The sequence below is a fragment of the Vombatus ursinus genome, unplaced genomic scaffold (assembly GCF_900497805.2).
Source record: "Vombatus ursinus unplaced genomic scaffold, bare-nosed wombat genome assembly UNPS02007612.1, whole genome shotgun sequence".
Lineage (NCBI taxonomy): Eukaryota > Metazoa > Chordata > Mammalia > Diprotodontia > Vombatidae > Vombatus > Vombatus ursinus.
In genome coordinates this window covers 5,030,496-5,057,511 of record NW_020947390.1, presented here as the reverse complement: position 1 = coordinate 5,057,511, position 27,016 = coordinate 5,030,496, and the positions used below count along the sequence as shown (strand labels likewise).

At 34.8% G+C, this 27,016-nt stretch overlaps 1 protein-coding gene across 3 annotated transcripts in view; it reads right to left on the bottom strand.

The window, feature by feature from the left end:
- Positions 1 to 27,016, bottom strand: part of DYNC2H1 (dynein cytoplasmic 2 heavy chain 1) — a 363,910-nt gene that overhangs the window by 214,578 nt on the left and 122,316 nt on the right. For all 3 annotated transcript variants that reach the window (XM_027849539.1, XM_027849541.1, XM_027849540.1), the window contains exons 45-55: positions 25,517 to 25,661; positions 20,565 to 20,667; positions 19,612 to 19,779; positions 17,206 to 17,336; positions 15,444 to 15,692; positions 14,401 to 14,509; positions 10,563 to 10,676; positions 9,953 to 10,095; positions 5,350 to 5,434; positions 2,920 to 3,074; positions 575 to 712 (exon numbers count right to left, since the gene is read on the bottom strand). In XM_027849539.1, the coding sequence (XP_027705340.1) occupies positions 575 to 712; positions 2,920 to 3,074; positions 5,350 to 5,434; positions 9,953 to 10,095; positions 10,563 to 10,676; positions 14,401 to 14,509; positions 15,444 to 15,692; positions 17,206 to 17,336; positions 19,612 to 19,779; positions 20,565 to 20,667; positions 25,517 to 25,661 (1,540 nt within the window). The remainder of the gene's footprint in view (positions 1 to 574; positions 713 to 2,919; positions 3,075 to 5,349; positions 5,435 to 9,952; positions 10,096 to 10,562; positions 10,677 to 14,400; positions 14,510 to 15,443; positions 15,693 to 17,205; positions 17,337 to 19,611; positions 19,780 to 20,564; positions 20,668 to 25,516; positions 25,662 to 27,016) is intronic.

Below are 27,016 nucleotides of genomic sequence, written 5' to 3'. Positions count from 1 at the left end.
TGCTAGTTGTTAACTGATTGGATAAAACTCATCAGGGTATGTAAACTATAAAGTACAATAGGAAATGGTAATCACAAAGAATCAGAATGGGTTGGTCTAGCCTAGTGCTTAGCACAGAGTAATAATAAATGTTTTCCTTTATTCATTCATTCATTCATTTCATGCCTGCATGCATTTATTTATTCACTCATTCTTTAAGTATAGACTATACCAGACTAACCTTATTTCTCTTTTTGGACCTGATAGGTCAAGAGAATGCTTTGAATATAGTAAACAATTTTAGCAAAACAATTAATAAAGGTTCTTCTCGTGATATTCTTGGAGAAAAGATGGAAAGATATGAACCAGATAATTAGCTAGATTCAGCACTAGTTGTGTGAGTGTACTCAAAGAGAAGTTATTAAGGACTCAATGTCAGCTTAGAAGGAATTCTCCAGTAGAGTGCCCCAAAAGTTTTGATGTTTTTTAAGGTCCAAAGTTTTGACTCAAACAATATTCTTATAATGAATGATTCATTAAAAATCACATAGTGAATGTTCTTTCTTTGAACTTTTGTATTCACTCTAGGTATTACCTGCATTGATACTGTGATCTCTTGGAGGGCAGCATCTGCCTCATCTTGCTTTGTTTTAAGTAATATGCTTTGCTCTCCAGCTTTCTTATTCAGTTCATCCACAAGAGCTTTGGCTTCATTGAGTTTAGACACACCAGCCTATAAAAATAAAACTAAATATTGATTGGGAATACCAAGAAATAAAGGAATTTTACCAAAACACAAATAAAGCTCAATTAATAGGTTCAGTTTTAGAAGCTATCTTCTTACGGCATTAGCTCTTGTTCTGAAGAAAATCTGTACTCCATTTCTATTTGTAATCATTAATAAAACTATGGTAATTAATGTTTTCAAAAGTATACAAACAAAATTTCAGAAAGAATGCAAAGAGTTTTTAAAAGAATCAGACATGAAATAAAAATCCCTTTTCAAAAATGGAATTAATAGGTTAGGATTTCTTGAAGAATGGGAGAAGTATCCATGCCAATCTATAATAATCAACCTTGACTGAATCTAAGAATAGGAGGGAGAAGATAACGGAAAAAGAGAGGAAATACTGTCAGCCAAGAAAAACCTCTGCCCTGGGGAACCTAGTCTTTCTACATCCAATAAATCTATCTATGCCCTATTCACACACCATTCTCCCAACCTGTTATCCCTCCTTTCTGTCCTGCCATTTCTCTAGAAGTTTGAATATCTGGAATCTTCCATTCCAGCTAGAAATGATCAGTTTTCTATCAGTGCTTCCCTGCTTATGTCCTTTGAAGGAGGAAAGGAAAAAAGGGAGGGGGGAGAAAAAGGAGGAGGACATTTAGACCCACCTAAGCAGGGCTCCTAACCTCCCTATAAAATAACAGAATCTGCCCTGATGTCTGAACTTCCTTAACAGAGTTACCCAGAAGTACGTAGTAAAGATGGACCCAGTAGAATTTGGAGTAACAATGCTCCAAGTCACAAAAGTAGATTTGCACATGACCACAAAGATCATAAAGCATCCCCTCTTGTCACAGCATTAAGCCTGCTGTGCTCAAAATTCATTGACGCCCCTCTTGGAGGGCTCAATCCCATTGAAGTGAAGAGTACTGTTGGGCTACCATAGTTGAGAGGCTGCAGTTACTGCCCCAGCATTCCTCTCTTGTTGTCTGTTCTTACTTTATCCTCCAGGTTCCCTTTGATGTCTCCAGTTATACCATGTGGACTTCCCTTAATTTTACAAAATGAAGGACTTACTTCATTCAGGATTTACTAGGCTACCTAATTCCCCTACAGAAGCCCTTTAGTTGATGCAACAGATTACAATCCCCAACACTAAAGGAAAACTAATCATTTCTATATTTCTGTTGCATGTGATTGATTTCAACAGTGATCAGGCAGAAAAGATCTACAGGGTTTGAACTTACTTAGAAACTTTTAGACAAAGGAACGTAACAGAAATTGCTTCATTCTTGTCTTGAAATTCCCAGTGCCAATAACAAAGCAGGAATTTAATAAATGCTTGTTGATGGATTGATGGATGGAGAAAATGAAAGTAAGCTCTTGGAGAGCTAAGATCATAAAATTAACTCTTCTATACCTAGAAGACTTAAGTTTGTATGGAAATCAGGTATTAACTTGCCTAGAAATACACTCTGGCTTGTTTCCCTAACAAGCATATCTAGAGCTTTGGAGATAGAAATGTTATCTAAGGGTATAAAAGAAAGAAACTCCTAAGCTGTTTCAAAGGACACTAGATATCAGCTCTGTTTGCATCTACACAATTTGAGAAATAAGAACAATCTAAGCAAAGAAAGTTTGTTTTCTTGAAAAGATTACCCAGAAGAATATCAAATGATTGTGGACAAACTACCAAATTATTTAAATGTTTGTAAATAAAAAGTTTATTGGTAAACATCACCCATAACATTGTTTGTTGATAACTAGATGATAATTAGTCAAGAAGTAGGCATTTGAGTTCCTCAGAAATATCCATCACTGAAGCCCAAGATCACCACACAGTGGCCAAATAGAGTAAATGTTCTTTCATTAAGAAAAGTATAAAAGTATAAAAGTTTGAATATTAACTAGCGGCAAATATACACACACACACACACACACACACACACAAATATATACATATATATATACACACACATACATACACACACACACATATATATATACATATAAATATATATATGTAATTCAGCATACCAGCTACTCAAAAATAATTTATTCCATGCAATATTATGTCTACTGCGAAAACGTTGAAGACTCAACTGTCAAAGCAGTTTATTTGATCCTTCTGTTTTATCTATAAATACAAATATTCAAATATTCAAAGTTCTTGTGTCCAAAATAAGTGCAACAAAAAGTTACTAATTTTTCACCTGCAAATGCCTTTGTCTTTTTAACAACTCAGTTTTCTTGCTACTATTGATGGCAGAGTATACACGCAAAAAAGTCATATATCGGCTTGGTGTAGCTCCATATGCTTTACAAGTCTCATGAATAGCCAAAAAAGATTTTAGAAAATCAGGATCTCCTAAAGTTAAAAAAAATAATAATAATTTTTTTTTAATCAACATCACACACCAGCACACAACCATTGCATTTTCAGTTGGCTTACCATACCATCAAAACATATTTGCCAAGAATTGCACATTTGCTGTTATAATGAAAGTTTCTACTTTAAGGCTAAAACCAAGAATTTCCTCTTTTCCAAAGAGGAAAATACACTAAATGAATCCGTACATATACTGTCTTTCCCATAAGCTTATTACATTTTTCTTACGCTCACTTTCTTATGCTCACACAACTTTTATCAATGAACACATACAAATCAAGAGACATTTTGAATGCAATAATGCAATTATGATGTTTGCATTTTAGATTGGTTCTACACTATATTAATAAATAATAATGGCTCATGTTTATATAACATTTTGTAGTTTACAAAGTGCTTTCTTCACAAAAATTCATTTGGGTAAGAATACTATGTAGTGCACCATCATGAACCAAAAGAAAAAACACTTAAAAAATCTTTCTCAGTTCCTAATGTAGGAGCATAAGATTATATGACCCAAAGCTGGAAGAGAACAAAAAAAAACATCCAGTTCAAACCCCTAATTTTATAGATTTAAAAAAAAATGAGGAAGTGATTTGCTCAAGATCTCTCCAGTAGTAAGCACCAAACCTTTGATTTGAACCTAAATTTCCTGATTAAAACACCCATGTCTTTCTACTAACACCATTAATTAAAAATAAATTAGTTCAAAATGTTCAACATTGTACATACATGATTTTGTTCTTTGCTTTAAAGTACATGGCATGATTTTTCAATAGAGAAGAGCATTGTTAAGAAAACATTTAATACCCACATGATTCGTTAAGCATTAAATAAATTAATTTACAATTATTTATTTACTGGGAGCCAGATTCTCATACTGTTAACTTACATAAATACATAATGGGTTCAACAGATAGAAAGAGAGACAGACAGACAGACAGATACAGATACGGACATATTTGGCTCTTATTTTCTCATCTTCAAACTTCAAATTAGATTATTAGAATATTACAAGTGGTCTCAATTCTAACTTCCTTGTGTAGTTTCATGAAAGGAAGGAAATAATGATAGCTTTTCAGATATGCAGTACCAAGAAGGAACACACAGTCCCTCACTCCACAATATCCAATCAATTGCTAAATCTTCTTAATTCTTCTATACATCTCTATCTACTCCCTTCTTGCCAATATACAGTCTCTGCCTAATTTAAGGCCCTCATCACTTCTCACCTGGATTATTTTAAGTCTTCTAATTTCTCTCCTTGCCTCATCTATCCTCTCTCCCATCTGTCCTCTATATAATAAGTGACAGTGCTAAAACATAACTGTGACCATGTCACTTCCCCTGCTCAGTGAATTCCTGCGACTGCCTGTTACTTCAAGGATCTAAAACCTACCTCCCACCCTATTTCAGACTAATTTTTTTGTATTAATTCCATTACTGCACTCTTTAGTACATCAAGTTGGCTTCTCTGCTATTCTGCCAACTTGTTTCTCCATCTCCTATTTTCATGCATGCAACCCTACCTCTTAAAACCCAGTTTCCTTCAGTGCTCAACTCAAACACCACATCCTCCATGAAACCTTCCATGATTTCTCTAACTGCCAGCATTTACCTTCCAAAATCACCTTACATTTATTTTGTATCTACTTATGTGGATGGTATCTCTCCCAATAGAATGTAAGCTCCTTGAGATCAGGCACTGTTTCATTTTTGCCTCTTTATCCTCATGGTGAAGACACAGGCACAGTGCCTGCAATGTGGGAAATACTAATAAATGATTTTGACTAATTGCTCAACACAGGAAAAGGTGAGAATTTAAAAGAGACATAAGAAAAAGTAGTCAATTCTCTGATTAAAGACAGTAATAACTGACTTTGAAATCCTCCTCAGGGAGAATACCTAGATTCCCTTTCCCAGCATTCCTCAAGAAAGCAGGATGGTCAACGGGCTATTCTGTAAAAAGTAGCTAAGTTTTTCTATGAGGCCTGAGTATGAGCTAAACTGTACTCCAGAATACACCAAAAATAAGCAAATATTGTAGACACCAATTTTTTTTTGCTTCTATGTTTTATGTACAACTAAAATTATTAAGTTTTTAAATGAGTGTTTTTAAAATGTAGCTGAAGAAGCAGTTTTGATTTATATATTTAAGATACACTATTAAGTTTGAGATTACTTATTTTGTTTTAATTTTTCACTTATTCTAGTCTACAAATCAGAGTTATGATAACTTTCTCTGAAATATTACCAGTGGGTTTTTTCTTTTCTTCTCTTCTTTTTTTTTGACCAGACTTTTCTTCACTGGAAATTTCACTGAATAACATTTCAGGTATCTAAAATTGAAAAGATGATTTCTGAAAATTCAAAATTAATATGAACAATATTCAGCAAAGCTAAAAACCTTCATAAATATCCCAGTATAATTAATTACATTTTTCTTCCACAACTCACAGATTAACAGAAAAAAACTGAATACATTTTTTTCTTTCTTTTTTTTTAAAGGCTGTGTCTCCCTATCATATCTAAGCTAGAAGGTGGAATTATAGTGCCTGGGACCACGATGAGTACAGAAGCTTTTATCTGCTCCATCTTTGACCTGGGACAATTTGCCCCACCTTAAACAGCGTTCACAGTGCTGGTATTAAACTTAGCTAAAACACCCAATCCAATGCCTTTTAGCCCTGTTGCTAAAAACTTAATTTATCCACCAGAACTTATGTGATCCACCAACTTATCCAGAACTTAAATGATCTACTAGCAGAACACCTGGTCCCATCAATTTTTGAAAGGAAAAATTTCCTTGGTAAGATGTGAGACAACTGCTGTATGAAGAAATGGCAACTAGGAAACAATTCCAATATAAGTACAGGGACAAAATCTGTGATTTCACTGATATAGGGAACTCTCAGGTGAGGAAACCCCTTCCTCCAATGAAATTTGACATCTCTATGAAATTTATAATCTTAGAGAGTTGCCTAGAACTCTGAAAGATGAAGTGACTTGTCCAGGGTCACACAACCAAAATGTGTCAAAGGGAGGACTTGAGTTTAGATCTTCCTGGCTTCAAGGCTGGCTCTCTATCCACCATAGTACACTGTAACATACAGTATGAAAATGATTAGTCTGCAAAAACAAAAAACCAAGGAATTGGGAAGTGATTTAGCCCTAATTAGAAAATTATCAGTGAAAAATTATTTGTTGCAAATAAGTCATAAAAATGATACAATAATAATATTGGAGTGTTTCACATAGCATTCAGTCAATGAAATCCCTTTATAACAAGCAGAGACAGAATACAAAAGGAAGAACACAGCAGAATTTCTTAACTTTCAATTAAACAATAATTATAATATAAAAGTAACTGGGTGCAATGATTTTTTTTTTAAATTTCTAATTGTAAAATAATTAGGTGATTGGGGGAGGCGTATTTGAGAAGAGATTATTACATATTAATGTATATAATGTATTTTTATTTTTAAACAATGACACCAACACCGCAGGTTTATTAAAAGTTACATTTTTCAAGAAAATTTAAGAGACTGAGATTTATATTCTACCTTAGAAGATACCAAAAAACTCATTTATTATAGGTAAAAATAATAGTGATTTGCTCTGGTGATCAATAATTTGACAAGCTATACAAACTTCAATGATCTTTGATCAGATACCTTCAACTTATTTCACCTTAAATAACAACAAAGAAATTTAACTTAATTAATGCTATTTCATAGTAATTGAATGTGTTTTGAAAACACAGCTGTGCTAGTCCTTGAATCAAATAAACAATGTAGTAAGCTTTCCTTAATAATCTGGTGGTTCCTACTGACTGACTATAAATCTCTAGGTACACTCTCAAAGCAAAATCAGTGTAAATAGTTAACTAAAGCTTCAGTGTGACATTTTGGAATTATATGTAAGATCTTGTTCCTTTAAATTCTGTGGAAAACATTCTTCAGGATTTATCTTATATGATAATAAGGGTCTCTAAGGAAAAATTGTTAAACAGGAAACAATTACCACTCCTTCCTCCTTTTGAAAGGTGAAACATTCAGACATTATCATACTTCTGAAACTGACCCCAATTTGTCATAGCACACTTTTAAATGATTTTCTAAACATGATTTTCTCTCTTCAGGCTTTCCACAACTCTTCCTAATTTCTCTGTCTCAGCTGAGAACCACACTTCTTACTTTACTGAGAAAACTGAGGCCATTAGACTTGAGCTCCCTATTCCTTCCTCTGTGTTCTTTATCTCAAAACCCTTCAACATTATCCCCTACTCTAATCCTTTTCCTCAGTTTCTGACGAGATGGCCCTTTTCCTGCCTTCTCATTTATTTAGCAAATTGTCAACTCCATCAACCCTCTAATCTTCAATGTCTCCCTATTTATTAGTTCCTTTCAAATATGCCCACATCTTAAAAAGCCTTCACTAGATCCTACCAACCTCTCAAGATAAATGCCTTACATCATTCTTCTCTTTTTCAACCAAACTGAAAACTGTTTAGATTTGCTGCTCATGCTTCCTCTCCTTTTACTCCTTAATCGTTGGCAATCTGGTTTTCAATTTTATCACTCGACTGAAACTGCTCTCACCAAAGTCACTAATGATCCTCAATTTCAAAATCTGGTGGTCTCTCAGTTCTCACCCTTCTCAATCTAATACTGCATTCAGCACTTTTGACCTCCTCCTCTTTTTCCTCCTGCATACTCTTTCATGGATTTCTGGGTGTACATGACACTGCCCCATTCTGGTTCTCCTCCTATCTACCCATATTTGGGAAATAACAGCAACAACAACAATAACAACAACAACATTTATATGTTTTTTTTAATATGTGCCAGGCACTGTGCTAAACGCTTTACAAACATCTCATTTAATTCTCAGAACAACACTCTCTGAGGTAGGTGCTATAATCATTCCCATTTTATAGATGAGGAAACTGAGGCTAAAAGAGATTAAGTGACTTGCTCAAGGTCACACAGCTACTAAGCATCAGGGGCTAATTTGAATTCCTTGAACAAATAGACTGTACTACAATACCAGATGCCTCAAGAAATGTGTGCAGAATAGCAGGAAGACCAGTCTAGCTGGCCTGTTTGGCATTCTCAGTCTCCTGTACAAGTTCATCACTCACATCATGCCCCTGAACTATAGGTATTTCCTAAGGCTCTGCCCTATGCCCTCCTATCTTCTACTTACACTCTCTCTCCTGATGATCTCATCAGCTCCTAAGGGCTTAGTCATCTTTTCTCTGCCAATGATGTACAGATAGAAAGATGTTCCAAAAGTCCTATTGCAGTTTTAAAATCTTTGGGACAAAGATGTCTGGGACACTTTCTATATCAAACCCCAGTCTCTCCTAATGTCAGTCTCCCATTACAAACTGCCCACTAGACACTTCAAAATGCTGTCCCCAGAGACATCTCAAACTCAAGATATCCAAAACAGAAGTTCCTTATCTTGTTCCCAAAACTCACTTCTCTTTCAAACTTCCCTATTTCTATCAAATAGGGAATTTCATTTTCTTGACTAAAAGAGGTCAACAGTGCCAAACGCAGTAGTTAGGTGGATAAAGGATGAGATCTAAGAAAAGATCATCACACTTAGTAATTAAGACTTCCAATCTCCCAGCTTCCTAACCTTAAATTATCCTACCCTCTTCTCTGCTCATACCCCATTGATTGCCAGATCTTGCTTCTTCCTATCTTCCTAACATTATTTCTATCTTCCTAACATTATTTTCATCCAATCACTTTTCTCTACTCACACTTTACTTTAGACTCTCATTGACTCTCATCAATTATTCAGTGGCTTCCTAATTGATCTCTGTACTTCAAAAGTCTATCCACACTCCTGTTTATCCTACATGCTGCTGCGAAAATAATTTTTCTTAAGCACAGATAAGATCATATGTCACCTACTACTAAGTGGCTTCCTAGAATAAGATGTAAACTCTTCCTTTTAGTTTTCACAACCTGGCTCCACCCCATCTTTTAGTTTCATTTGACAATATTCCCCCTCCCTCACTTTGCAACCTAGCCAAACTGGTCCTTCTCTCTGTTCCTTGCACAAAACACCCCATCTCCCATGTTCATGCCTTTGTACTATCTGTCCCCCATCACTGGAATGAACTCCCTCCTCACATCTGTCTCAGAGAAACCCCCTATTTCTTCAAAATATAGTTCAAGCAGCCCCTTGAAGCTTTTCCTGATCCCCCAGCATCTAGTTCCCTTGTTCTCAAACTACTGTGTGTTTAGCTATGTTGTATTTATTCCTATTTGTTCTCTTTCTATTCATTCTGCATACAAGGTTACATTTCCTTGTCATCTCCCCCTTAGAATGTCAGCTCCTTGTGAGTACGTATTATGTTACTCATTGTATATTTATCTCCAGTGTCTACTATGCCTCCTGGCACACAGTAGGCATTTACTATTTGTTGTTTGATTGATTTTTAAAAGAATCTAAAGATTAAATGATTATTTTGACATAGTTTCTTCTAATTTTTCTATTATATTTTTATGACATGTTTATCATTATCTGTAGCCATCACAAATAGATAGATAAAGAACTTATTGAGCACTTACTAGTTGCCAGGTACTGTGACAAATACTTAAGATACATACACAAGCAAGACATGTCTTTATAGACATTCTTCTTGTTATTCAAAGAGAGAAGATGAAAAAATTGTTATCCATATGAACATCTATACGTTATCTATGTTGTGGCTAAATTATTATAAGAAGAACTAAATCAACATTATCAAACCTGTTGCTCTCCTTAAAGAATATTATTTTGTACAAGGAAGATACTCATCTACTTTTCACAATTTTATTAAATGGCAAACTTACCTTTTTCATACTGTTGTCTGACCAACTCTCCATCCACAATACCTGGCATTTCTTATGTAAGGCAGGATTACTCTCACAGTTTATTGTAAAATTTAAGCTGGCAGAATCCATTATCAAGACTATATGCAAATTCTGCTGGATCTCTAAAGAATTTAAAATTTAAAAATTTAAATGACAGAAAAATTTTAGGGTAAACAGGTATCTAAACATTTTGGATATACTGAAATTATTGTTTAGGAACTTTTTATAAACTACACAACAATAACCAAAGCTTTCCAAAAAATCCATTACAACCTAAGCATTCAAATAATTTTCAAGTGAGGTAAGTATTTTATTTATTACATGAAAGTGAGTGGGGAGGTCAAGGTTCAATGGACATTATATTTATTTTGTTCTTATTTAACTCTACACTCCATCTAGCATATTCCCCGACATTTTATATATTTGTAAAATGTCTAAAAGAGAGCAAAATGTATAAATAATTAAATTTATATAAACTTTTTGATACTTATGAAAGCTAATGAACAAAATAATGCTTAACTAAAATTTACTTATTTTACATAATTTATATTTTTTACTATTCAATGAACTATTAATCCATTTTCCTTACTGTAGGTAAAGTAATTGAAGACTGGTCCAGTAAAGCCATCCTGTGAAGCCTGATCTTTTAAAGGAGACAGTAAGGGTTCTAACTCTTCAAGAGAATATAGTCCAGGAACTTCACCTGCAAAAAGAATGGTACAGTGCATTTTAATTAAACTTAAGTGTATTATTTAATCCATATAGTGTTTTTTTTAAACACTGAATTCTGAAAGTTATTAGTGATAACCCTACCTTCCCATCACCACTATTACCATGGTTCAGATCTTAATCATCTCACATCTGAATTATTACAGTAGCTTTCTAAATGATTTCTTTGCCTCCAATCTCTCACCACTCTATTATATCATGAAACTATTTCCAGATTATTTAAGACTTCAGAATGACGTGATTTTGTACGTAGATCACAACTCCTTTCTTCTTTGGCATATTGTCTTCATAGGCTACCATGCCTGAAAAAAATTATATTCTGCAGACTTCCTCACAATGAGCCTCTGAATTTGCTTAGGTACTAGGCAATAGATGTATAATAAATAAATATGATTCATATTTCAAGTCTTTCTGGATTGGCAGGGAATGAATATAATGAATGAATGAAAAAGCATTTGTTGGGACAGGTAGGTGGTGCAGTAGATAGAGCACCGGCCTTGAAATCAGGAGGACCTGAGTTCAAATCCGGCCTCAGACCAAACACTTGACGCTTACTAGCTGTGTGACCCTGGGCAAGTCACTTAACCCCAATTGCCTAAAACAAAAAAAAAACAAAAACAAAAACAAAAAGCCAAAAACCAAAAAAAAAAAATAAAAAGAAAAAGAAAAAGCATTTGTTAAGCACTTACTAGGCACAGAGCATTGTGTTAAATGCTGGATATATAAACATAAAAGATAGTAACTGCTCTCAAGGAGCTCACATATGAATGGGGGAGAAAACATATAGGGTTTCAGCATCATTAGATGAAAATGTCCAATGGTCCTTGGGGTATATTGGTAAAGGAGATGCCTTTTCTTTAATATCATCCAATGGTCAAATCATACCAAATTTTGTACTCTAACCACAAAGCCTTTAAGGGGCAAAAAAGAATTATTTACATGCCACAATGAGGCATCAAAGTAAGATTTCAGTAGAAGTATTTTAGTAGAGTTTTAAGGCCAGAGTAATTTACCTAAAATATTGGCTTTCATCCAGTTTAAAACAACAATTCAAAAACCTTCAATGGTTCCCCATTCTCTCCAAGGTAAAATAGCAAGGCATTCAAGGCCCTCCATAGGCTGACCCCAATATATTTTTTAAACTTTATATCTTGTGATTTTCTTACATGAATCATTTGCTAGTGCACCATTAATTACACTGCTTCCATTACCTAGAATGCCTTTCCACCAATCAAACCTTGGTTTCTATCATCTATCTCAAAATGGTGTCTCCTTCCTCAGAACTCCTCTAGCACTTACTGCTAGCATTTATTCACTTAGCATTCATTTTGGTACTAAAAACAACACTAATTACTCAAAATATGCTTTTAGGTTTTTGTTTTGGTCATTAAGAATGCATATGGAGGCAGCCAGGTGGCGCAGTAGAAACAGCACTGGCCCTGAAGTCAGAAGGACTTGAGTTCAAATCTGACCTCAGACCAAACACTTGACACTTACCAGCTGTGTGACCCCGGGCAAGTCATTTAATCCCAATTGCCAAAAAAAAAAAAAAAAAGTGGATATGAACAAATTTTTGGAATCTTTAATCAATTTAGGATATGTTAATAAAAACTGACTTGACTTGAATAAAAACGAACTCAATCTGGGACTAGTATTACTATTTTAAATGAAGTATCACTTCTCTATCAAGAGGTAGAAGGCATGTTTCCTCATGTATCTTCTGCAATAGCAGTTGGCTACTTAATTGATCAAAATTCCTAAATCTTTCAAAGTTGTGTCTTTAAAATATATTATCCCTATATAAACTGTCCTCCTAGTTCAGCTTACCTAACTCTGTATCAGTTCATACAAATCATCCCAGGTTTCTCCAAAACCATTCTCTTCATCATTTCTTCTTTCACAGAAGTAGTTTGCCATATCTGTAAACCCCTTTGCAAATTTTAAAGCTCTCTATAAATACCAGCCATTATTTAATTTTTTTCTAATACATCCTTTGTAATCTCCTACCTTCATAAGTGGAGTACATTGAGTATAATCTGATCTTCTCATAGTAATTCAGTTTCATTATTGCAAATATGTTTGGGAAATATGTTGTGATAACTAGAGTGAATACTGCCCAAGAGCTCTGAATTCTACTATTTGGAGTACTGATTACAGACTGGAAAGGTGTAGCACAGGTACCTATCTGCACACATGCACACACACACACTATAGAGAAGGCTATTACTCCAATAGCTACAGCAGGGATGAGTTTGTTTCCCATCTTTGTGTTGGTGATCTCTTCTCCCTCAGTCAGAGCAGCACCCCTGTTAGTGATATCACTCTTTATCACTTCAAATAACTCCTCTCAACTCTCTTTTCCTTCTTATCTCTTCCATATACCATTTCTTCTTCAAAATATCTCAGCCTTCTTATAAAAAGTTGTGCCATCTACAGACTATACCTACAATAATTGTACTCTAGGTATATATTTGTTGTTGGATATTCAGAGGCTGCTTCTATGGGCCAGAAAGGTCTTCTGTGATGAGGAGCGAGAATGGTTATTTTCCAGTCAGAGATAATCTGGAAGATTTGGGTTCTGAGGTCTAAATTCTATATAGCTGAGGTTCTATTATGGTAAATGCAAATTATATGTTGAAAATTTTTGGACAGACCTGAATTGACTGGTAAAGTTAAACTACCCATATCACTATAGACTGGTGGCTCTTTTCAGTTCTAAGCTTTTCAGTTCTAAGAGAAGTCCCTAGGAACATTGGGAAGTTAGGTTATCTTCTGAGGGCCACACCTCTAGGACAGGTCAAAGGAAGGTCAAGAACCTAGGTCTTCCTGATCCTGAGGCTGGCATCGTTAGACCACACTATGCCACGCTGCATTTCTTTTTTTTTATCATAATAAAGAGTTTAATATGCTTACACTGTGGCTTAAAGCTTATATCACTATATTCTCTAAATCTTTCTGCAGAAAAGAGAGGCTTTTCTTCCATTTCTAAGAAGGCCACAACAAATCTCAAAAACAGAAAAACAAATTTCTGTGATTCCCTTAAATATCATAGCACATCAGAGCTGGAAGGGAACTTCTAAAGATGAGGAAACTGAGGTCCAGAGAGATCAAGTAGTTTGTTCCAAGGCCATGCAAACTATTAATGGCAGAGGTTAAACTCAAAACCTTGCTCTCTTTCCCCCACACCATGCTGTCTTCATTATTTAATTTAACATGTATTAAACATCTACAACACATAAAGGCACTTGCAATCTATATTGTTTGTTATTTCATGAGTAAAAATGCTTCTTGTCTGTGTGCTTTCCACAGCACTCGGTATAATGCTTTGTACATAGAAGGTACAGATCCAGTGAAATGTTTCCTAAAAGATAAAGTTCAGTAATTAATAAAAGTTGTTGAAAATCACCAATATGATTTTATTCTTCTTGGTCCTGACATTTCTCAAAATGTAGAAATATCTTTAATGTACAAATTGATATTTTTCTTAAATATATTTCCCCAAATTTTATGTCTCAAATATATTTAACGACACTGACTTAATGAAGAATTATACTCAAAGGCATTTAAGAATTACATCTAGAGGACGAGGGGGAAAAAAGAAAGAAAAGAATAAAAAAGAATTACATCCAGAACACTTCACACAATATATTTTCACTTGTGAATTATGCATTCTTGAACAATAAACATCTCCTACCCACCTGAAGATAAAAGACTGTTGATCATCTCTAAGAATGTAGGATGGACAAACTGGTAGTCCTCAAGAAGTAAAACTACTTGCTGAGCTTCAATGCCTGCAAGATGCAGTACCTGCCAATAAAGAGATACATTTTAGTAATCAATCAATCCATCAATCAATCTTGACTAAGCACTCAGTATCTGTCAGGCACTATACTAGGAGCTGGTGGTATATTCTGGGTTTTAAATAACAGACATACAGGAATTTAAAATTCTTAAAAGTCAAACATACTGAAACATACTTCAAAATTTGATTTTTTTCAGTTTAGATCTGTGATTTCATAAGCATAGAAAGCTTCCAGTAAGAATACTCCTACCAATGACAATCCTCAGTTGCACCACAAACATATATTCTTAGGGAGTTACCCTGGACACAGAGAGGTTAAATGACCAGTCTGGGTCACCCAGTCAGTATGTCAGAGGTAGGATTAGAATCCCGATCCTCCTAACTCAGAAGCCAGCTCTCCGTCCATTATGTCAAGTTCCCCATCAACTGATATTATACTTAATAATTATAAGCAGATGGATTCACATATTTATGTTATTTTTATTTTTTTTAATTTAACAAAATTAAAAACCAGATACTGACAGCACTAACTCTATAACAAATCAGTCTATGGCTAAATTTCATGAATGTGGAAAACAAGTCATATTATGCTTCAGATATTAAAGCAGTGCCTATAGTTTTAGCTCTGCTCACCGTTCCAAACTGTACTAACATATCCACCCTCTTATTTATTTCATATGCCTACTTGATAGCTCATCATTTCTCTGCATTTCAATTTTACAAAGCAAAGGAAAGATGGGGTATTTTTCATGTTTCAAACATCATAATTTAAAACTTATAAGAAAATGAAATGTAAAAATTAAAATAAAAATTATCTTTGTAAGAGACTTTTAAAGGTTCTCTAAAAAGCATTTCCACATATTCTAAGAGGTTAAATCATATAAATCCATTTTAGCATTAAAAATAAAATAAAAGAGCAACAGATAAGAAGTTACTCACATGTTTGAGATCATTCTTAAATTGCTTCAGCTCATACCCTCGAGAAATTTTGGGAGAAATCAGCACAGCTCCATGCATGTGACTGACTAATGAAGTGATTGTCCGACGTCCCACACCACTGCGCCCAGCTAAGAGAAGTGATCCTCCAGGGAAACTCAGCACCCTGTCTATCCTAGACATATACTCCAGGACTTCTTGGAAAAGTAGAATGTCTAAATCCTGGTTATCTCGTCCATAATGAATAATGCCCTTTGAAGAATCATAAGAGAATATTTATGTAATTATGTCCAAGTACAAACCAATTTCTAATTTTTTGCAACCAGCAGAAATAGTGATACTTTGTCATCTCCCAAGCCTATTTTTTGTCAGGTACTACTGTTTCATATGCTTAACACAGAAATGTGCCCTAGAATAAAATTCCGGATGCCTCCTTCAACATCTAGCGATATGGAGCACTATCTGAACAACTACTAAAAACAGTACCAAGTAACAGAAGTTATTCAGTTAAAAATAACCCCCCCAAAAAACAACACATTTCATACCAGTTATGTGCTGTGCTAGGAATTGATGGAGGCACCAAGGTCTAAGGATATATTCCCTACCCTCAAGGCATTCATAGTCTTAATATAGGATACTGGGACAAAAGACATTTACCTGAGTAACCACAATATAAACTATAATGTGAGTATATGAAAGAAGCATACATGAAGTACTATGAAAATACTGAGGAGAAAGAGAGATCAATGTAGTTAAATCAGGATAGCCTTCCTCAAAGATGTGGCATTTGGGCTGAATCTTGAAGAATAGGTAGCATTAAATCCTCTCAAATTACCATCAATTTTTAGAAATCTAAATTATGCACATGCATAATTAGTGAAATAACACATGTCCTAAAAAACCACCTAAATGGCTTGAAAATTCTATGTGCACTGTCTATGCCAATGTTTCCAAAATTCCAATATCCTATTAAATCTCTTGAGCAGGATAGCAGGGTTCTTAGAACCAGACTGAAGTTGAATGGGAAATCATAGGTTCATGGTTGGCACTGTAAGAGACTGCAGACTATTTTTCCAACCCCCACATTTTATAAATATGCAAACCACGACAAAGGAAGGGTATGTAACTTGCCCAAGGTCACAAATGTCAGAATTGGGAATGGAACCCAGGATCTATGACCCCAAAGCCAATGCTTTTCCCACTGTACTCTGTTGTTTCCCTAAATCATATACTTGCCCTAGGTTAAGGGTACAAAGAATGAAGAACATGGAGAGAAAAAAAACAAATCAAAAGATACAGAAGAGGGTTAGCCTTATTGAATTATTCTATCACCCACAGAGCTTGTAATTTCAGTTCTAATCAGTTTTCATAGTTCTTACCAACATAGATTCCAGTTTTTTTTTTAAGCTGACCCCTACTGATATAAAAGGTTTGCCATTTGTTTTACCATCACTCACCTTCTCCTTTAAAACTAAATTAAAAAGGGAAAAAAGAACTGCAGGAAGTATTCCCACATCTCATTCAACATTCATCTTCAATGAAATGATATTTTTATAGCTATACAACTAAATACTTTTTTTTTTCACTCTACTTGAATCTACTTGGTTTCTCCTTCTCCACAGTATAAACTGTGAAGTTATGGGTTGTGTTTATTTGTACTTTTATCCTTAAGCACTTCATATAACTGAATGGGTGCTCAATAATTATTTTTAAATGCTGCTGATGATGACCAAATTACAAATCAAATTAACTATTCTTGCCATACCTTTTTAATAACATCTCTGAGATCTGTAGAATTCAATTTTCCAAGTGGTTTTCCATGGCGAGGTAATGGCTGTCCTGGTGCTGTCCTCGCTCCTGCATCATGTTGTGCTCCCCAGGTTACATAAAAGCTATCTATAGAAATATAGATGTCCAAAGCAATATGAAAACACATCTAAAATCACTGGCTATTGTGATCTCAGTGGTGTCATATTTTCTCTTCATTATGTATTACTAATAACATAATCACGATCCAAGCCATTTCAGTAGATTTCAGTCATGTCCAACTCTTCATAACTCCATTTGGGGTTTTCTTGGCAAAGATACTGGAGTGGTTTGCCATTTCCTTCTCAAGCTTATTTTACAGACAGGAAACTGAGGCAAACAAGGTTAAGTGATTTGCCCAGGGTCACACAGGTAGTAAGTGTATGATGCCAGATTTGAGCTTAGAAAAATGAGTCTTCCTGATTTTAGGCCCAGTATTCTATCCACTGCACCACCCAGTTGCTACACTATTTAAAAAACAAGTTAATAAGTATTCTAAACTAATCCCAAAAATGTTAAGAGTAAAATTCAAGCAATAGATTTGATTTAAATTTTCTAAATAATACAAATCAATGGTACTTTAAAAGACTGTGTATAATAAAATGCTCAACATTAAGATACAGGTAAGAAGAAAAGACATATCAAAAGACATATCCTCTGATAAGTCCTTAAGTTCTATACTCCAGCTCTGGCTATATGAATCCTTAAAACTAAAGAAAAGTATTTCTGAAATCATTTTGAAAGACACTGTTTGTAATAACTATTAATGGCCATCAAATTAAAGGTAATTTCATACCATATCAGAAACCATTTTCAGAGGACACACAATCTTGAATTTAATTTCCACGCCATAAGTAGGAAACTAATGTCAAGCAAGCTAAGATAAATTCAAAGTTTCCAATTAATTATAACCTACTCACAAGAAAGGTAAGAAAACACTGGGGTTCAGTAAAGTACCATTAAAAAAAACAAACGGAAGCCATAGCAATAGAATTTGGAGAAAACATAAAGTTTGATTTGCCTCAATAGTGAACCATGTTATTGGAAGGAAAACAAAAGTCACATTCAATATATATATATTGTTTATGAACTAGTAACAAAAAAAAATAAGGAATTCTCTATATTAAAAAAAACAAAGAGATAAACATTATAATCATGGATCCCTTCAGGGGACCTCAAAACATACCAAATATTAGGGTGTTTACTTATCCAGAGTATACAACACTCATCTTGCAGTACTGATTACTTCAGATTCTAATTGCATACTTAAAGAGACCCCACTGCCCTAAGCAAAACAGAACCTTAATTCTGAACTTAGAATTAAAAATACCAGTCATTTAAGATCCAAAAAGTCTTTCATTACTAAGGTAGAAGGAGCTAGTAACATTTAAACTGTCATTAAGCTCCAAACTAGTGCTAACACAATACAAGTCTTTCAGAGTTCTAACTTTCTCAATCACAAGTTCCAACCGGATTATTCCAAATCCACTGGTAAAGAAAGTCCCAAAGCCTAGCTAGACTTCACCCCCTCAACTCCAAATCTTGGATTAAACCTGGACAAACCCTACCATACAGCCCTGTTAGTTATCAAGCCTAAGTTAGGTTTTTGTTTTGGGGGGTTTTTCATCTTGTTTAGCTGAAGTCCAGAGATTGGCATAAAGCCAAGATTAGAACAGGTAACAATATTTCTGATTTAATGTTATAGAAGAAAAATACTATCCAGATATTACAATTAGAAATAATCACGGAATTTTATCTTTCACTTAATGTCAAATTAACAAACTTACTTCTTGCAGAGAAAAAAGATAAGAGGATCTTATGTTTCAATGCAAATGAAATCAACAAACATTTACCGAGTGCCAACTGTGTGAGAGTAATTTCACGGTAAAATAATTCCATCCTTTGGATTTTTAGGACATTGCTACTAAAGATAACATTTTTTTGTTTTTGTTTTGTTTTGTTTTGTTGTGAGGCAATTGGGGTTAAGTGATTTGCCCAGAATCACACAGCTAGTGAATGTTATGTGTCTGAGACCAGATTTGAACTCAGGTCCTACTGAATCCAGGGCCAGTGCTCTATTAACTGCACCACCTAGCTGCCCCCTTAAAGATAACTTTTGCTATTTTTTTTTTTTGCACAATTATAGGCAAGAATGACTTTCTTGTTTACTGAGTGTTGACCAATCTTAATTCTGAGTATTAAAATTATATGAAGTTTTACCATATTTAGAAAATGAAGGAAATTTAATAGAAATATGAGCTGATTCAACCAGAAAAAGGAAAAAATATTAAGATCTCTCTCAAACTTCATTGATAAATTTTTGGTAGTAACTATATGTTACAGTATGTATTTTTAGCATACACACCTGCCATATTATCCAATATATCTGAACCCCAATCTCCTTGGAAGACAGATGTTAAAATACCATCGAATAAATGGAGTTCCTTTGCACCAACAATTTTGTCACGAAACAAACGACGACCTTCATATGCCACAATTTCCAGAACATAATCTAGTGGATGATTTGATGATACTAAAAAGTGCAAAAGAGTTTTTCAGCTGCATTTTAACAAATACTTTGAATCTCAAAATAATGTTAGAAATAATCAGAGAAATAAAGTCTACATACCAGAAATGTAGCATCAGAGAGATACAATAAAAGGGAAAAAAGTCATTATTTTCCATTTTCTATGAAAGTAAGGGTGCGCACATTCACTTATCATATGTTAGCTGTAACATTATTATTCACTTAATCATTTCCATAGGGTCAGCTACCTTTCAAGGATTACTTATGTATAGAACAGGACTAAAGGCAGGAAAACAGAAAAATATGACCTTTTTAAGGTCACCAAAAACACTACGAACTATTCTATGAAGATAGTAGCAAATAATATTTCCTATATTCTTTACCTTCAATTTTCACTACAACTATTTTTCATTATATTCCTGAATGCCTCCCCAAAACCCACATGTGCTCAAAGAAATGGAAAACTGGAAAAATGGAAAATATTTGGCACAATTTTTTTTTTACCGTATTATAAGTCATCATTTAAATGTGCTTAAAATAAATAGCAATTAAAAGTTATTCATTATGCAAAAAATACAATCAAACCTTAGCTATAGGGTACATATGCAAAATAATAACTTCATAGTTTTCAATCATGTTCTTAATAGTCACAGAAAATACCTTGACAAACAAAATACAAGTAAACATAAGCTTGAAAGCCTTATTTAATATGTATTTGTGAAAACAAAATATGAAATACTTTGATACCTACAGAAAAAAGTATGATTTCATAGCAGGAAAGAAAAACTTACCTCCTGCTAAATCATATCTGAATAATCCAAGAACCCACTGGGTAAGAATGCAAGGAGTAAACAAGTAATGGCTATAATCATCAACCGTAAATTTGGCTCGTACCTGAAAAAATAATTTATTCTTTTGAATATATAATAAGAGTACTATGAAATTTAGCAGTAATATCAGACCTATGCCCACAAAGAATCACTGTCAAGTTTTACAAAACTTATTTACTAGGCTACATCTCTAAAGGATTCAAGTGCCCGAATTGGTATCAATTTTTTGGGACATTAGGTTTGAAGTATTTCAAATTTCCTTAGAATGTCATAAAAATTTGGTTTAACCGAACCTCTTCTCTGATTATATTGCCAATAAAGCACATATGTCTGTCTATCTGTTTCAAGAGTCACTACTCTTATTCTGGTCCTGAACAGAATTGTTGTAAAAATCCTACAGTGGGACTTATTATTCTCCAGTCTTTCCTCTCTCCACTCAATTTCACACAATATTATAGGAACCGTCAACCATAAATGCCATCTCAATCATGCTATTCCTCTGCCCAAAAACCTAGAGTGATTTGTTCTTACCTTAATTAAGGACAAATTTAAATTCTTCAACATGAGTTTTAAGGCTCTCAAACAACTATATTCCTAACCTCCTAACTTTTTCCTCTTTCAATGTTACCAACTTTGCACTTTATATTATTTAATAGAGGGAAGTGTGTATGATGAAAGTATGTTTGTATACATATGTGTATATATACATAAATATATACGTATATACACATATACACATAAATATATACGTGTCCACACATACAGACATATATATTGTAAAACAAGTAACAATATAGGAGGTACTGGAGTTTTGGGGACTCCAGCCTCTAACAGATTCACTCTTGATCTGGGCAGGCAGAAGGACAGAAAGACAGCTTTGGAGGGGTTAAATAAGCTTACTTTATTCTAGTCTAGTCTTCTTAAAGGGTTGCTGATAATGGGAGCACCAACTCCTATAGCATTCCCTAATCACCCTTCTCACAGGGGCGGGCAAGGGGGGAGGGGTGGGCAATAACCTCTACATCTTAATGGGGTCAGTTGAGACAGGCACAGCATTCCAGCTTGTGCATTCCCCTAAATCCCCCAAGCCTCAATGGGGGTTGGTTGAGGCAGACACACACATGCATCTCCTCATGCATTCCCCAAAACCACCCTCACTGACCAGTGCTCTCTTGATTTATAGAGAAGCACACAAAGAAGGCAATTTGCCAACATTAAGCTCACAGGTTAACTTTAGCAATATCATTATGACTGAGTACAGCGCAGGCATAGTAACTATTATGTCACCCCTATATCTCTATTGTGCAGTCACAGTGGAAACAGTTTACAAACATGATCAGGAGAAATTATTATCTATTCTGGCCTGGGTCCTATTATCTAAAAAGGAGTAACAAAATCTCCTTACTTACATATGTATATACAATGTGTGGGGGTGTGTGTGTGTGTGTGTGTGTGTGTGAGAGAGAGAGAGAGAGAGAGAGAGAGAGAAAGAGAGAGATTGATTGTAGACTAGTTTAAGTCAGGAAGCCCAGAGTTCAAGTTCCTATTAGTTGTATAATCATGAGCAAATCATTTAAACTCTCAGTGCCTGAGACACCTTTCGAGTCTCAAGGAGTATAAGGTTCAGAGACGTGCCAGCCACCAACACATTGGTGCTGAGATTTTCCACACCAGGTGTCCCCTACAGCAATGAAGCCACAATTGTGTACCAAAGAAAAAGGTACACATAATACATGATGGTATTTATATGTATATGTGTGTATACGTATACATTTACATATATACATGTATGTGCTTATGAGGCAGCTAGGTGGTGCAATGGACACAGCACTGGGCCTGGGGTCAGATAGACCTGAGTTCAAATGCTACCTCAGACACTTACTGCATATGTGACCCTGGGCAAGTCACTTAGCCTCTGTCTCAGTTTCCTCATCTGTAAAATGAAAATAAGCCTACCTCTCAGGGTTGTAATGAGGATCAAATGAAATAATAATTGTTAAGTGCTTAGCACAATGCCTGCCACATTACAAGCACTACATAAATGTTAGCTATTATGCAATCGACAAATCAACATTTATTAAGTGCCTACTGCTGCTGCTGCTGCTGCTGCTGCTGCTACTGCTACTACTACTACTACTACTACTACTACTACTACTATAATAAAAATAATAATAATGATGATAATAGTTAACATAGTATAGCGCTTATTATGTGCTAGGCACTGTTCTAAATGATACAGATACAAAAAGAGGCAAAAGAAAGCACCTAAGACTAATAGCTCCTAAACTTATTTTTCACCCTTACTAAGACCTCCAATCCCTTCACCCATCAATACTTCCTCAGGACATTATGCCTGCTGACTTCACTTTCCTCTTTCTCCTATCTGGACTCTATTTCAATTCCACACTCTCCTCTGCCCACAAATCCTCTCAACCCTATCCTGTGTCATCTCTTCCCAGACCTCAGCCCTACATTATTCTCAACACTCAACTCTCCCATCCTCCTTAAGGGCTTCTAAATGGTACTAGAAGAAATCTCACAAGCATTTAAGAACATAATACCTTCAAGTTCTCAATTTTAACTGGGCTCTCACTACAGTGCTTTTATTCCTCCTTAATTGATTCTCTATCTCACTCTCCACAGAAGCTATTCTAAACTACTTCTTCTTGAAAACCATGTACCCCACCAGTACTGTATGAGAACTGATAGTGTAATTATTGATGTAAGATCACTAACTAATGTATCTGTGATGCTGCAGTCTTTTCATTATAAAAGAAATGAGAAAATAAACACAAGTGAACTTATGGTTAAGTTTGTTTGCTCTGACATATACTTCATTTATGAAAGCAAAACCAGAGATCTTATGAATTCAATACTTATATGAACATATGAATTGCTATCATGAAATGATAATTCTTGTGATATATGAACAAATAAAATCATATCAAAATAGCAATAAAATCAGCATCATCAATTATGTCCCAATATGTAAATTCTTTGGATGATACTGCCAGTCAGTTAGTCAACCAACAAGCATTTGTTAAGTGCCTACTATGTTGCTGATATATTGCCTTTTAGACTGTGAGCTTCTTGAGAGCATGGACTGTTTTTTGCCTTTCTTGGTATCCTCAGTTCTTGCTCAAGAGGCTCATAATCTAAAAAACAATATGCAAACAATTACCTACAAACAAGATTTTACAGAATAAATTGGGTATAGGCTCAGGGGGAAGAGATAAAGATTAAAGAGATAAAAACTGGGAAAGGCCTTTTTTTAGAAGGTGAAACTATAACTGAAATTTGAAGTAAGACCGGGAAGTTAAGAGGCAGAGATGAGGATAAAAAGCTTTGCAGGTATGGGAGACAGCCAGTAAAGACACTCAGAGTCATGAGATGGAGTATCTTGTATGAGGAATAACAAGGAGGCCAGTATCATAGGATTGCAGAGTACATGGAAAGGACTAAGATTTAAGAAGAATGGAAAAGTAGGAAGGAGGCAGGTTATGAAAGACTTTAAAAAGCATTTAAAATTTGACCATGAAAGTAATGGGAAGTCACTGGTGTTTACTGAATATTGGAGATGAAATGGTCAGACATGCATTTTAGGAAAATCATTTTGACAGCTGAATGGAGGATGAAAGAGAGGAGAGACTTGAGGTAGGGAGACCAATTGGCAGGTTACTTCAATATGCCAAGCATGAGGTGACGAAGGCCTGCATCAAGGTCGATGGAGTGTCAGAGGGGAGCAATGTATGTCTGTGAGAGTGTGTGTGTGTGTGTGCGCGCGCGCGCATGCGTGCATGCATACGCATGCTCATGCCTATGATATTGCAAAGATGGAAACAATAGGACTTGACAAGTAATTGGATATTAAAGGTGAGAGAGAGTGAAGAGTCAAGGCCAATGCCTAGGTTGTGTGCCTGAGTGACTGGGAAGTTGGTGGTATCCTTGACAGTGATATGGAAGTTAGGAAGCTAAGAAAGTAATAAGACTGTAAGTAGAAGTTCAGAGATTACAAGGTAACAAACAATTTAAGAAAGACAACAGTTTACAATTAAAGAAGACACCAGAAAGTAAAAGACAACTCTCCTTTTCAGCTTCATGAAGGAGGGTTTAGTAATCAGCACCTCCCTGTGCATGTTTTGCTCTTTATCACTGATGTAATTATAGGAAAATTGTCTGATAAAGACAGTATGCAAAAGCAAGAAAATTCGGTTTATAGATCTGCCATATCATAAGGATTTAAATTTATTTATACCAATGTTTAAAAATTAATTAATGCATCCTATGTTATAGTTCTCATCTTTCAATTGCTCCCCTCCCCATTAAAACATCTGTTGTTTCTGTTCAGTTGTTTCAGTTGTGTCCAACTTTCCGTGATCCTACTTGGGATTTGCTTGGCCAAGATATGGGAGTGGTTTGCCATTTCCCTCTCCAGCTCATTTTACAGATTAGGAAACTGAGGCAAGCAGGGCTAAGTGACTTGCCCGTGATCACACAGCTTGTATTTTTCTGAGGCCTGATTTGAACTCAGTAAGATGAATCTTCCGGCCTCTAGTCCCAGCACTCTATCTACTGCACCTATCCATACAATGTGACATAACCTCCTAGAAAGTTTAAAATGTACCATGTGTGATCAGAACAAATTTTTGTTTTAAATTCAAAAAGAACAACTTACTAAATAAAAAGGAAAATTATGGTTAATAATATGTTGTAAATTCTATTTAAAACATTATTAGATATTGATACATGTTACTGGATTATTCCTTTTATTAATGAGAAACTTCCTTAAGCCAGAGCTAAATAAGATGAGTCAGTATTTGCTATAAAATATATTAACCTATCATTTATACTGCTCATAAATTTAAAAAAAACAAATATAAAAGAATTCAGATAAAAGAATAAAATGCTTCTACCTGTTCATACACTTGTACCATAGATCCTGCTAAGAGATAAATCTTTGATGAAGAACCCCAGATGGAATGGTTCTTTAGATTTTTGTGTAGAACTGGTTCCAGATATGCTCCATAAATTGTTCGTAATTGATCTCTTTCTGGATAACTAAAAAGAAGACACATAAAAATGGGAAAAAAACTTAAATGAATAAGCATTACAAATTTTAGGTTTCCTTTATATAAAACTAGAGGAAAAGATAGAATAAGGAACTTTAAATATATTAATATTTTAATATATGCTGGCTATTCCCTGCTTTAAGAAAAACAAAAATCATACAACATAAAAATTAAGAGATAATATAAATAGCATTACTGTGAAAAAATTTTGAAATATTCTGAAATTTAAAACCATGAAGAGAAAAATATCATTTGAACTATGAGTTTAATTTTCAGAATGTAGTTATTACTTATATAAGCAAGGAACATTTGTAATGAAATGATATTTTAGTATTCTAACTAATAACTTGAGAGAAAACCATTAAGCACAAATTAGAGAGCAACAGAACAGTAGGTGTTAATGAGCTGCCAACAAAACATGAAAGTATTCATAAAATGCAGAAGTTAAACAACAATTTCATTATTCACCCTATTCAAAATAGCAGACAGACAAAAGAACTAAAACGTTTCCTTATTAATGAAAAAAGATGAAGAATCAGGATAACATAAGAGATTAAATTTTGTCATAAAATGAGTTTCTGACTATCTTCTGTCTAAACAATGGAATTCAAGTTATTAATGGGTATTAGAATCTCCATTGAAGTCATCAAAGAAACTGATCTTCATTCATCTCCATGTGGCTCTACTGCCTCTCTAAACTTTTATCTAAAATGCAATGCTACAGTATCTCTTCACCTGGAATGCTCATGCCACTCCTGGACTTCTTCACATTGGAAGTTTCCTCAGTTTCTGCTATCTTTCCTTCTTCTTGACTGGGTGTTGCTAGAATTTTCATTTTAAAGAGGACACCTCCCAGCTGCCTTCTTGACTCTCTGGACTTTCTCCACAATATTCCCTCCACCTCCCCTCAGCCAGTACTTTCATCTTCCCCTTCCACCAAAACCACTTTTCAGCTTCCTTGGATGTGTCTTTTCCAATCAGAATGTTGGGAAAAGGAACAATCTTCCTGCTTGTTTATTTATTTTACAGTGTCTGGCACACAGTAAGTTCTTAATGCTTGTTGACTGACAATGACTAAGGCAGCTCTGCCTGGACCAAATAACATAAGAAATAAAGCTAACAGATGTCAAACAGCAAAGTGACATAAATGCTGCACTGGACCAGAAACTGGGAAGACCTGACTTCAAATCCAGCCTCAGACACTTAATAAAAGTGTGAGCCTCAGTAAGTCACTTAACCTCTATTTGCCCCAGGTTCCTTATCTGTAAAATGAGGATCATAATAACACCTACCTTCCAGGGTTGTTGTGAGGATCAAATGAGATAATACACATAAAGTGTTTAG